Genomic DNA, 13,166 nt, shown 5'->3' with positions numbered 1-13,166 from the left:
CCTCTCAGGGCTGGGCACGAACGCCACGGCTCCGCTTTGGCTGCCGGCGGCGGTGACACTCCCGTGCCCGCGGTCACCGTGTCCCGACCAAGCCGCGGGGCCCGGGCGGGGGACACGGCAAGAGCTCACACTCGGCTCAGCCCTAGGAGCCGCAGGGAAGGCTGTGTCCGCCCCAGAAATGCCAAGCTCAGGGAGGGTGCTGGGATCTGGACACCCCCAGGGACACCGAAGGTGACTCCTCCTGTTGCCCTGCCCCAGGCAGGCACAGAAGAGGAAGTGACACAAGGCAGGGTTTGGCCCGCGGATGTTTCTTAAGCGCCCGTCACGGATTTCAGAGGACAACCTTTGCTCTGGGTGTTTATTAATTGTCCCCTCCGAGCCGGGGAGAGGCCACGCTGCACCTGCACACAGCTCTGGGCCAGGACTGCTCTGCTGGAGCTGGTGCCAAGGTGCCCGGCAGCTCAGGGGACCCAGGAGAGCTGGAGAGGGACTTGGGACAAGGGATGGAGGCACAGGACCCAGGGAATGGCTGAAGCACTCGACCATCAGTTACTCGGTGTTATCAGATCCGGTGTTCCCATCTCCAGCTCTTCTTCATCCTCCTCCTCGGACCAGCTCAAGCTGTCATCAGAGTCCTCATCCTGCACAGCCCCGGGCTCCTCTGTGCTTGCAGCTTCCTTCTCTGGCTCACCACAGGACTGCAGCTTGCTCTGGGGGAGCTCCAGCCTGGCCCAGGAGCCTGGGCTGGCTTTGCAGAGCGTGATCTCCACCTTGGCTGGGACCATGCTCACAAAGCTCCTCTCCACATCAATGGTCTAGGGAGGGGGAAAGGCACAGTGAGCCAGTCAGATAAATGGACTATGGTAAATTTCACCTATGATCCTGCTTCTAATGTGGCCACTGTTCACGTTATCCAACCCATCATTGCACTAGGATTAAATAATGAAAAAACAGTGCTCTACCCTTCAAAAGGGGTGTGGGCACGAAAGGTGAATGAAAGATGGCAAGCAGTAAACTTAGAATCCTGCATTACTAGAGAACAGCTGGGATTCATTTGTGAAAGCAATACTGCTAATGCCCAGTGTGTCTAGACACTGAACTTCGAAATTCATCCAAATTTGCCACTTCGAAATTCATCCATTCATTGACCAGAAAACTGTGCTCCTATATACTGGAAAAGGTTGTGTGTGCCTGAGAACTGCTTGTGCTGCTGTAAAAATTGATTACAACGATGTTATTTTCTCTAGTAGAAACCGCTCTAATTTTTGTATTTGTAATTTTGTTAAGATTATCAGGTGTGATCTTTCGTACTCAGCCCCAGTGACATCCCACCAGTAGATTCAAACCAATTACACAGTAAGTCACAGACTATCACCTACTCAGCCCTGCCAGAGGAGAAATCTCCTCCTGTGCCAGGAGAAGCTGAGCTGCACTGAGCTGAGCTGAGTTTCACATTGCAGGGTCTCAGCAGCACCACAGCGCCGGTTCAGAGCTCAGGAGAGCTCAGCTCGCCTCAGCTGCACTCGCAGCCTCTCCCCAGCAGGAGCTGTGCTGAGACACAGCCGTGCCCACACCTGCCAGCCCTCCGCCGCCTGCAGGCACAGCCAGCGCCAGAAATACCGACCAGAAACGCACATGCAAATTCCTGAGCTCGCTGCTGCTCGCCCCAGCCAGCCAGCAGCTGAAAAATCACTCTCATAGCTCAGACCTGCAGCTCACAGCAGGATCAGGGACCTGCCGGGCCAAAGAGCATTTGGGGCAGCCTGGGAGCAAACCCAGAACACCTTTGGGGATGGTAGGGACCTCCAGCTCTGACCCTGGATAAATCAGTGCAGCCACCTCAGCCTCCTCACAGCCCCTAAGGCATTTCCCAGCAGAGGTGGCCATAAATGCCTGTATCTGGGCAACCCAGCCCGGGATGAAAAGCTCAGGCTGCCTCCCAGAGCTGCAGCCCAGCCTCATGCAGGCTGCTGGAACAGGGAAATCAAAGCAAACAGGGTCTTACCCCCCAGAGCTCCAGTTCTGCCTGGAAAATCTTATTCCCTTCAAAGATGACATGAGCCTCGAGCTGAAAGATCAACAGAAAATTATCTGAGAGGGCAGCACAGCACTGCCAGAGCTCTTCCCCAGACAGTGCAGCTGCCTTTCAGCACCATAGTGCATCCACACCCTGGCTCCAGTGTAATGGCCTGGTGATGCCCTCAGCACCTGGCAACATTCCACCCCTTTCAGAGCATGACAGGTTCACCTCTGCCACAGGTCAAGGCACCCAAAGCCAGCAAATCCACCCCCTGAAGCTGAAAGCCAGAGCTGCTGGGCAGATGCAGCAGTGGGGCCGCCAGGCTCTCAGCTCAGGGATGGCGGGTTGGCAGTGCCAACGGGCCAAACAGGTGTCTGGCTGGACACCAAAGAGCACCAGGTGGCTCCTGCAAACGCAGGTGGGCGTGCAGAGCCCACCCCACTCACCACGGTGCGGTTCGCCTTGACGCTGCTGAGGGCGGGCAGGGGGTTCTTGGCGTACACTGTCACCACCACCTGGCTGCCGGTCTGGTGCCAGTCCTGCCGGCACAGCACCGCCTTCTTGTCCTGCCCAGGAGGAGAGCAGCCCGTCAGGGCAGGCACGGCTCAGGCACTGCCCCAGCAGAGGGCACGGCTGAGCCTCGCGATGCTCCCTGCACATCTTTGTGCCGGTAGCTCAGGAGAACAAACCCTGCCTCTTGTGCAGGTTTTTGAGGGGAGATGGTTTGTGCAAAGGTGGGCAGTCCCTGCCATGCTGTCCATCCCATGTAACATGGGACATCTGTGCTGTGCTCGGGGTTCCTTCAGGGCACTCTGAGATCAGAGACACCTCTCCTAGCTCCAGAGTCACTCTGCTGTGCCCAAGCCCCTAAGTGCTGTGCACAGCCAGGAATCTCAGCCTGGAGGGCAGTGCAGGGCTGTTATTGGGCATGGATCATGCACCATGCTGCATTTGGAAGTCAGGTGAGCCCCAGATGAAACCCCCACGTTTCACCTTTGTCCACCTTGTCAGCACCATGGGCACTGACAGGCCTGTGTCCCCACCAGCTCATTTCTGAGCAGCACAAGGAGGCAGACCCCTGCAGCCCTCCACACTGCCAGCCACAGAAATGCTCCATGAGAGCCCTGGCCCCAGATCCTGGCCCTCAGGTGACAATTAGCACCAAACACCTGAATCACAGCATCACAGTTCCCTCTCTGCAGCCTCCTTTACATTCAGGGTATGTTTTCTGCTCCAGGACAAAGAGGAGATTGGGCTCAGAGAGGGTTGCTGGGAGCAGTGCTGACTCAGAGGAACACAGTGCACTTTCTGGGTTATCCTGGGCTGCTTTGGTAGAACTTTCCCAGCTCAAGCTTGTTTCCAGTCAAGAACTTTCCTGGGGAAACTTACAGACACAGTATTGGGAATTGGGATCTGGTCCCCACTGCCTGCCACAACACCATGTTGGGGTGTGGATGAGATCCCTCCTGAGAGGCAGCTGCAGAGGGAAAGCTTCATTAAAGCCAAATTCAGTTACCTGCAATCATCTGCCAATGCCTTTGGGGGTTTTTTAGGACTTTTCCTGTGCTCAGCCACCTGTCTCAGTGTGGCAGCCTGCAATGCTGGCTATGCTGTGTCCAGGGCCAGGTCCTGCCTTGTTCAGATTTATACTGCACATCTGCCCATTGGGGGTGAGAGCTGACACATCTTGTGAAGGCAGAGCAGCACCTCAAAGGGCAGATGGGTGAAGATTGGCCACTCAAACCTGTGCACCCATCTGCCAGCAATTACAGATATTATGACAATAAAATGCAGAAACCTGTGTGAATACAGAGCATGGAAGGAGCACCCTCAAATGCCAATAATGCCAATGGCTCACACGAGTTGCCTGTGCTGAGAGCCCCTCACCTTCTTTTCTGTCCAGCAGTGACGCCCACGGCTGCAGCCTGGCTGCTCCATGAAGGCACTGAAATCTGTAGTTTTGATTCCACAGCAGCTCCAGTACTTCATCCTGAGGAGAGCAGGGTGGCCTGAGTGGGGTCAGGAGCAGGAGAGGGACCACAGCAGGGTGGGGAGGAGGCAGAGGGGCTCACAAGCAGGAGCTGCCCCTGTCCCCTTGCAGGGTGTCACCCACAGTGGCAGTGCCCGTGCTGCTGGGGCCACCTCCTTGCCATGGCAGGGTCAGTTTGCTCTGGGAAAAGGTTTTCTCTTACCCCTCGTGGAAGACAGGAACGCCAGGATGAAACGTACAAACCTCTGTGTTACTCTCTGGGCCCTGGTAGATCTGTGGAGAAAGAAGCAGAGGAAAGTTCTGTCTGTGTCTCTGGCATAGGGTAATGGGGCACAGGTGTCCACTCATCAATGCCCAACATCACCCTTTTTCCAGGCCTAGCATTGTGAGGATTCCCTCTGGGACCATGCCCAGGCAGCAGCCCAGCACCCATCGCTGCTCCCTGATGGCACAGGGCAGCCACCCCGACCTTGCCAGGGCCACAGCGTCACCCTGCCACCCTGCCAGCAGCCCTTCTGCACCCTTCTCCCACACACAGCCTGCTGCCAGCCCAGGGCCTGGCAACACAAGCACAGTGGGCACATTTAGACACCACAGAAACTCACTCTGAGGTGCAGGGGGTGATTTGTCATTGCTGTCCTCTCCTCTCCTTTCCAGAGGCTATGCCAGCCTTATGGCCCCATCTGCCTCCTGCCTTTTGCTCCCCACTCCCTCACTGCAGCTTTCCAAGCATCCCATCCCTGCCACAGCTGCACCCTCCCACTCATCCTGAGGCAGGCAGTGCTCCACAAGGCAGCCTCGGGTGGGAGCGAAATTGGGCTGAGCTGCATCAGCTCAAGGCAGGTGGGAATTGCTCCATGTGCATTTTGCCTACGTGCCCAACCCTGAATATGTGCTGTATTTCACTGCAAGCAGCACTGAAATATAAATCCACCACCAATGTGGAAGCCTCTTGCAGGAAAGTGCGTGGGAGGTGACAGAGGTGGCTGCTGCCAGGGTGGGATGAGAATATGGAGCAGGTGGGCACTGCCACCTTCCACCTGCCTGGTACCTGCCCTGAACCGGGACCTGTGATGCTCCTGGAGGGTCACGGGAGGGTGAAGGCACAGAGGGGGTGAAGGCACAGGGGGGTGAAGGCACAGGGGGGTGAAGGCACAGGAGGGTAAGGGCACAGGGGGGTGAAGGCACAGAGGAGATAAAGGCACAGGAGGGTGAAGGCACAGAGGGGATAAAGGCACAGGAGGGTGAAGCTGGGTCCCTGCAGGTACTCACCGCCTTGCAGGCTGCGTTCTTGCACGTGGTGCCAGCTCTCACCTGGGCAGCCTCCTCACCTGTGAGACCAACACAACCTCACCCAGGACACACACACTGCCCATGCCTGCCCCAAATCCTCAGCCAACCCTCTGCCAGCTCCCCAGCTGAGCACAGACCATCCCAATGAGCCTCCAAGATGCACTTTTGTAGTTTTGCAGTTTTGCAGGTAGCTGAACATGCAGCACTCACTGACTGCCCTGAGCCTGCCATGCAAACCCCCTGCTGAATTTGCCATGTGCACCCCCAGTGCCATCCATCAGCTTGTCCTTACCTGTACAAGAGCTCTCGAGTGTCCTGTCCTCAGAGGACACGTTCAGTTTCTCCAGTGCCTGCTCCAGAGACCTGGATACTTTAATTGGCAGCAGTTGTCTTGGCTCATCAGAGCTGGGAAACAGCAGCAGCAAAGGCCAAGTGGGTTTTTCTGTGATTTAAGTGTCACTGCCTCTCCTGAGAGAGCAGCAGGGCAGGGCACACACAGAAGTGACACAGCAGGGCAGGACTTGGCTGAGCCTTTCTCACCTTGGTCTTTCCCGCAGCATCTTCTCAGCTGATTTTGGTCCTTGGACAATGATCTCCTTCACTGGCTTGGCCTTTGGTTCATCTGAGCTCTTCTCTTGGTTGGAGGGCTCAGGGGGCTTCTCCTTGCTGTGAAACCCCTTTGTGCATCCCTGAGCAGCAGAGACAAGCCCCGTGACTGCTTTGTCCTCCTCAGCCTGGTGGCTGTCCCCAAACCCCGTGAGTTGCTGTGATGAGGTGGCAGAGATGGGCTCTGACCTTGCTTGGAACGTCCTTGGAAGCAGATGCAAATCCCTGGCTGGCAGGGGACAAGGGACATCCCTGACACAGGACAGGGTGGGACAGCACTGGGCAGGGGCCAGAAGGAAAGGATGAAAGATGGAGGAGCAGCATTTGGACTGGCAGGTCACTCACCTTTATGGAGAGGAACTCAGAGAAGTCTGTCGTGCGTTTCTTGCAGCAAGACCAGCCCTAGACAGCAGGACACGACAGGCTGGTCAGCTGTGGGCAGTCCTGCTGGGGACAAGGGCACTCCCCACAGCTGCTGCCCCACTCACCTTCAGGGCATCGTGGAAAATGGGGACACCGGGGTGATACAGGCAGGAATCTGGAAAGGGAAAACAGGGCAGGAGCTTTCAGGAGCAGCAATCCTGCCCATGAGCCACCGGAGACAGCCAGCAGCTCCAGAGGCAGCTCCAGAGGCAGCTCCTGCCATTTGGGTGCCTGTGCCGGGCTGGGCACACCCCAGGAAAGCAGCACACAATAATTGCCATTATTCCCTCGGTGGCAGGCACACGAATTCACTCACCCTCGGCGTTGTGCTCGGGGTCAAACCTCTGCCCGCAGCCCTTGTTGTAGCACAGCAGGGCCATGGCTCAGGCGGGTTGGCAGCGTCCTTCAGCCCTTCCTTCCTCAGAAATGCCATCGGCCCCAGCCCTGCCGGACCCCCCTGCGCTGCCCGGGGGCCGGGCTGGCCGTGCCTGCCTTTGGAGGCGGCCGGTAACCCGAGACAGGGCTAAAGATGGACAGGGCAGCTGGGGGGGCCTCTGGTATCTGCACAGGCATTCCTGGGCTGGCCCTGAGCCCAGCACAGGGAATGGGCACTGCAGGATGGCCCCAGGCCCGGGGTGTGCAGAGATCCTGTCCCAGTGCCTCCATCCTGCCCGGCACAGCATCCTCCATCCTGCCCTGCACAGATCCTGTCCCAGTGCCTCCATCCTGCCCAGCACAGCATCCTCCATCCTGCCCTGCACAGATCCTGTCCCACTGCCTCCATCCTGCCAGCCACAGATCCTGTCCCACTGCCTCCATCCTGCTGGGCACAGGTCCTGTCCCAGTGCCTCCATCCTGCCCGGCACAGGTCCTGTCCCAGTGCCTCCATCCTGCCAGGCACAGGTCCTGTCCCAGTGCCTCCATCCTGCCAGGCACAGGTCCTGTCCCCCCTCCATCCTGCCAGGCACAGGTCCTGTCCCCCCTCCATCCTGCCAGGCACAGGTCCTGTCCCCCCTCCATCCTGCTGGGCACAGATCCTGTCCCAGTGCCTCCATCCTGCTGGGCACAGCATCGCCCCAGCGCTCAGCCCTGAGAGTGAAGGGAAGACAATTCCCAGAGTCACAGGGGAAAACTGGCTGGTACTGATCTCTCCCAGCCCCACAGGGCACAAGCACCTGCCAAACAGAGGCACCAGCAGACCAAGGCTGTGCATGTGGCCAAGACATCTCCTAATGCTGGTTTTGTGCAGCCCAGGAGCAACAGAGCGGTCAAGGGAAGGTTCTTGGCCAGTGAGAAGCAGGAGACAGTGATTACAGGGGTAATTATGATTTATGGCTTATACAGTTTTTAAATGCAGTATCTAAACAACAACTCTACCATCTATTACAAAATGTGGTATATATAGGAATGATCCCTCTCACTGAGCCACAAGCTTCAGTGAAACTCACTCACTTTCTAAACTTCACAGAGAAATCTCACTGTGGCTCAGACCAAACCTCAGATTTGGCTACAGTATTTGTCTAAAGGATTATAATATTCAGGTTTGGCTAGAAATATGCAGATTTACAGTCTTTGACCTTGCAGAATTCACAATTACAAAGCTATAAGGCAACTTTGGGGCTGCTTTAGAATTTTATCTCTATATTTGACCAGATCTTACAGTTTTTCACTACTCCTCCAAAAGTGAGTATTCCAGTATTCTGTGTGTTCCTTGCATTCTGCTGGGCATGCCCTGCAGGTGTCCCCAGGAGGGGCAGGGGTGACAAACACCACCCAGAAGCTGCCTGTGACCTTGGGAGAGCAGTTTGCATGGCTGGCCCAGACTCCAGCAGCATTTCATACCCTTTTGCAGGTCGATGTGCACCACAGTCAATCACAAACAGCTCAGCTCCCCCATCCCTGGAACACATTAATCATGCAAGCAGTCAGTGAGTTCCTCCTGCAGAACCTGCCTGCTGCTTTCATCTTATCTTAGGACAGCCCACATTGCCCGGCAGAGATTGTGCAAAGGGAGAAGGAAGGATGCACAGACAGACTCAGACCTGACTATCCTCCCTTGTCATCACATCAGGGATGAAAATTGCTCCCTGGAAGATCATTTTAACCATGGAAGAACACAAAATGCTACTTGGGTCCCCTGTACACAGAAGGGGTTTGCTCAGACCTGAGCATTCCCCCTGCTCCCCTTCTGGGACCCAAGAGTTTTCCTCTACAAACAGGAAACCTTCCTGAGATCAAAGGTTTTACTTAGTTCCTCTTAGTGTCTAAACCAAATATTTTCTTTGTGCTGCTCCTGTTTGCAGGGACAGCTCTTTCCTGGGTGCTGTCCTGACCTGCAGGAGCACACAGCACCTGGGCACCATTTCTGTTCAGAACTGGGGCTGATATAAATCCTTGGCACTATGAGTACAAAGAACAAGTCCTGCAGGCAGAAGATGCCCAGGGAGTCTGCTCAGGAGCTGAGCCCACAGGGGCTGCCATGGCTGATGCAATTCTAACCCTGTCCTACAATGTTTGTTTAACCTACTTAATCCCTCTACAAAGCCTGAAGAATTTTCTGTCATTCCAAGGGTATCTCCAGAGTTCAGAGTTAGGGTGAACTGTTGCCAGGATTCTGGAGCTTATCAGGGAGAAGACTCCAGATTATTTCTCACTGTCCTGCTGCTTTATCTGCAGCTCAGTTCTGCCACCCCCATGTCAGGGCCCAGGACATCCCTCTGGCTGTCCTGAGCAGCCAAGACCCCTGGCAGGGGTCTCAGAGACCCTGGCACAGAGCCCAGAACACCTGTGGGTTTGATTATGACCCATGGAGCAAGTTACCAGCCTTATATGAAGATCAACAAGCCGTGATAAATTAAGTAGAATGATAGTGAATTTATCACAAGGTAAAAGAGTAGATTTGGGGGTTTTTAGAATGGGGATTCAGGGGGGCAAGATGGAGGGATCTGGGTGTGTCCAGCCTTTCTCCTTCTTCTTCTTGGCCTCCATCTTCTGCTGTGATGCTGGCACTTTTGGATTGGTTTAGAGTAGAAGCTCACTGTCTAACATAGGTGATAGGTGTTGGGAAGTTATTGTAAATATTGTACAGGCTGTTTTTAGTATAAAGACATAACACTGCACTGGGGCAGGCAGAGTGCCTGGAACTGTCCTGCTGGATGGACCTCGGCAGGGCAGGAGAAGGAATTTTATAGATAAGATATAATAAACAACCTTGAGACCGAGAAATGAAGAGCCCTGACTCTTTCTTCAAGCTAGGAAAAGAGACTTTCCAACTTTTCTCAGGGTCACTCTGACCAGCTGAGACCCCGACACCCCCACCTTGAGGTGCCCCAGCCAGCAGCAACACCAGCACACAGCCAGCAGCTTCTCCTTGTGAGCTCCTGAGCAGGGGAGGACATGCATCACTGTCACACCTCTTTGTGCCTGTGTACAAACCCACACCCACCCAAAAGCTGGGAGGGGAACAGGAGAGCAGGGGGGAGCTTGTCACACCCACATGGTCCACATGGCTCCAAAGCACTGCCCCAGGTCACAACTGACACAACAGGCCCAAAGGTGGGTAAAAAAAAAAATCCTGCTGGCATCCAGAGCCTCTGCTGAGGTGAGAAAGATCACTGGGGACCCAGGGAATGGGCAGAGGCCTGTGATGGGGGGGTTTGCCATCCTGGGGGCTGAGCAGAGCTATAGAGTTTCAGATCTCCCTGTTCTTTCCACGAGCTGTCACCAGGGCTGCAGCTGTCACCAAGCCTGTGCCAGTGGGAATGTGGAGCTCAGGTTACCCTGCACACCTCAGAGGAAACACCAGCAGGCTGATGTGGCTGACACATCACAGAGATAAACAGCAGGTACCCCAGGGGCTGGGGAAACTCTGAACGCCCGAGGCAGGAATAGAGTCCCAATTAAAAATAGAGCCTGTTTGCTTTATGTACACTTAATTCCATGTACAACAGGTCAAAAAAGGAAGTAGAAAAAACTGAATAAATTATTCTCAAACCCAGCTGAAAGTGTTTGCCCTTGAACAATCAGGGTCAGTGTAAAACAGCCCTGCAAGGTCCTGGGGAGAACATGCTGGATACCTGCAGGGAAACCAACCCAGCTCACCCCTGACCCTTCAGTCGCTCAGGATGCCCTGTGGAACCAGGGGAGCAGCAAGACACTGCATTTCTAGAGCACAGAGTAATTCCTCCATACAAAAGGCTTGTTAGGTGAAGGGATATCCCTGAAAAAACATGTTACTGTTATGTATGCAGCAGGCAGGATTAATGTTTTATTTATTTGGGCAATAAAATCTTTCTCAAAAGAACACATGTTGAGCAACTCTGCCTGGCCACTCTTCAGATAGTACTGCTAAGGGATTATGTACCACCTGTCCAAGGGGTCTGCACTGCTTGTACTCAACAGTTCAGAGAATAGGTTTGAAAAAAAAACAGAAAACTACCAGAAATGGGGGTATGGGCAACCTCTCCATTCAAGACCACTGCTCTTCTGCAGCTTGGGTTATTACAGGACTAATGCTGCATCTCTTCAGTCTCATTGGAGAATTACAATCTCAACCTGGAACCAGCTACCCAGCTGATAAGGATTTTCTCCCTGTAGTTCAGCCAGTGTCGTGCTCCAGAGGTAATTCCTTGGAGCTGAGTTACTCCTTTAGGAGTTGGTTCACTGTAGTGCTCACTCTGAAGGCACATGCAATATTCCTCATCAAAAAGTGCTCTTTAGTCCTCAGTTGGAGCCAGAAGAGTTCAGTCTACTCCTAAGACTCAATTTTATATCATTATCTGGCATCCTGAATCAAAATCTGCTGGCTGAAATACCCTGAACTGGCACTGAGCGTGGGGTTTTAGCACTTCTCCTTTTGAGGGTCCTGTTGCCTTTACAGCAAGGTCCCTGTGAGCTTATTTAGAGCAGAGTAGCCAAACTGAAGTGAAGTGCCCCAAAACCATGCTGTGCCTGGCTGAGCTCCTTGCTTTCTCACTCTCTTTTTACTTACATCTGGCACTAGGTACCCAAATCACGACCAAAAGAGAGAATGATGGCTCCTTTCAGCAAGGCCACAGAAAATCACATCTTCCTTCTTCCAGCCCCCAAAGGTAGCTCCCTGGAGAAGTAGTTCAGCACATGCCATCACTTGCAGCTTTCTGTGATAAATTAGAGGCACTAATTAGAGGCACTGTGCCAGGAAAAAAAATGAAATGTTTGTCTATTGCTTTGGTATGACAGAATTATCCACATACCAGCTGGATTTTTCATTTATCTTTGATTCTTGCAAATGCACTCACTACTTAACTGCATAAAGCACAAGTTGTAACTTCTGAAGTCCACAAATGATGGGGGTTTAAAGTTAAGAGCAAAGTGGTGAAACCAAATTGCTCATCAGTCCTTGGTGTGATACAAACTGATACTGGAGAACTGCATCTTAAACCAGCTGATCAAATATGAGAGCAAAAGGCATCAGTTTATCCTCAGAAGAGTAAAAATATTTCATCAGTGTGCAATTACCAGCACTCTGGAAAGGCATGCAGAGGGAAGCATTCCCTCCTGCACAGGGCTGAGCCTCAGCACAGCAGGGCTGTGAACAGCCCAGCCTCAGGAGATGCACTCCTTGCCTGAAACAGGCAGTGCAAGCACCAACACCAAACCCAAAGGGCTTCAGCAGGGCAAGGAACTGCTCTGGAGTGAGGCAGCCTTGCCTGCTCCTGTGCCCAGCTGTAAATGCCTCTGCACTGCAGCCAGCCTGTCCCTGACATGACTCTGAAAATCTTAGTGAAGGTTTGCTTTACCATTTCCTTACTCAGTTACAGGTTTTCAGTCTCCTCCTTTAAAGCAAATTAAGAACAGTTACCTATAGGATCCATACCAGAATTTAGTTTTCTTTCATTGCTGCCACTGGATCTTTAGATATTTAGATATTTGATATCTTTATATATATAAAGATCTTTATTTATATAAAGATCTTTAGATCTTTAAATATTTGAAATCTTGTTAGATGGGCTTTGAGCAGTGCTAAATGATTTCACACACCCTTTTCTCCCAGGGAAAGGCAGTAACCAGACCCATCCTTACCTTACACTTGCTCAGGACTGTTCAGCAGCAGAGTGATGCTGAAAATGTGAGCTCTGCTGTTCCACTAGGACAGCAACTCCTCCTTGGGCTGCCCAGTAACACACAGCAACTGAGCAACTGGCAGGTGAAGGAGGTAATACAGATACCTGGATGCAACTTCATAGCTTCTTCTCCTCATATTTCACACTTCAGAATTAAACACTGCACTTACCCAACAGCCATGGCACTAGTGAATGTCTGCCAACCTCTTTCCAGACAAGCTACAAGAACTGCTCCATCTTCCACACAGCAATAGAAAAGCTAATTAGCATTCTCACTTGAGATTTTGCAACAGTGAGCTGTTCTAGCAAATAAGGCAGATGAAAAACATCACCAAACTCTTCATGCTTCACAATCAAGCTGATAACCACCATTAGATACCATATCATCTCAGCAAACCAGCTGCTGATGCTTTCAAATATGGAAAACAAATTAAGAAAAAGAAACAAAGAGCATTGGCTGCAGCCTCTCTTCCATACATCTTATCACCCCATTCCAGGTTAACTAAAACCAATTCAAAGTCAGGAGTAAACTAATTAAGGCCCCAGAGTGATTATTTCATCTTCCCCTGCATTTAAAGAGTACCTACAGGACCAAACTAAAGGTTCTTGCTGTGGCAAGATTAGTCATCTCAAAATGTTTTTATCTTCCCCATGATTTCACAATTTTTCAAGGCACTTTCTTATGCTTTCAGGCTGAAACACTTTCTCCCTCCTCCCTTTCCCACCTAAA

General features: G+C 52.8%; 1 protein-coding gene across 1 annotated transcript; it reads right to left on the bottom strand.

Annotated features, from left to right (window-relative positions):
* Positions 1–539: 539 nt before the first annotated feature.
* ITGB1BP2 (integrin subunit beta 1 binding protein 2) lies at positions 540–6,712 on the bottom strand. The gene is made up of 11 exons (XM_058032770.1): positions 6,649–6,712; positions 6,398–6,447; positions 6,255–6,311; positions 5,844–5,992; positions 5,596–5,708; positions 5,283–5,341; positions 4,213–4,283; positions 3,908–4,010; positions 2,467–2,586; positions 2,006–2,068; positions 540–815 (listed from the first exon to the last, which is right to left on the bottom strand). The coding sequence occupies exons 1-11, from the start codon at positions 6,710–6,712 to the stop codon at positions 546–548; spliced, it is 1,119 nt and encodes a 372-aa protein (XP_057888753.1). The 3' UTR covers positions 540–545.
* Positions 6,713–13,166: the final 6,454 nt, after the last annotated feature.

Source organism: Melospiza georgiana, chromosome 12, assembly GCF_028018845.1.
Source record: "Melospiza georgiana isolate bMelGeo1 chromosome 12, bMelGeo1.pri, whole genome shotgun sequence".
NCBI lineage: Eukaryota > Metazoa > Chordata > Aves > Passeriformes > Passerellidae > Melospiza > Melospiza georgiana.
The sequence above is the reverse complement of the archived record's forward strand: the minus strand, read 5'-3'. Positions and strand labels throughout refer to the sequence as shown.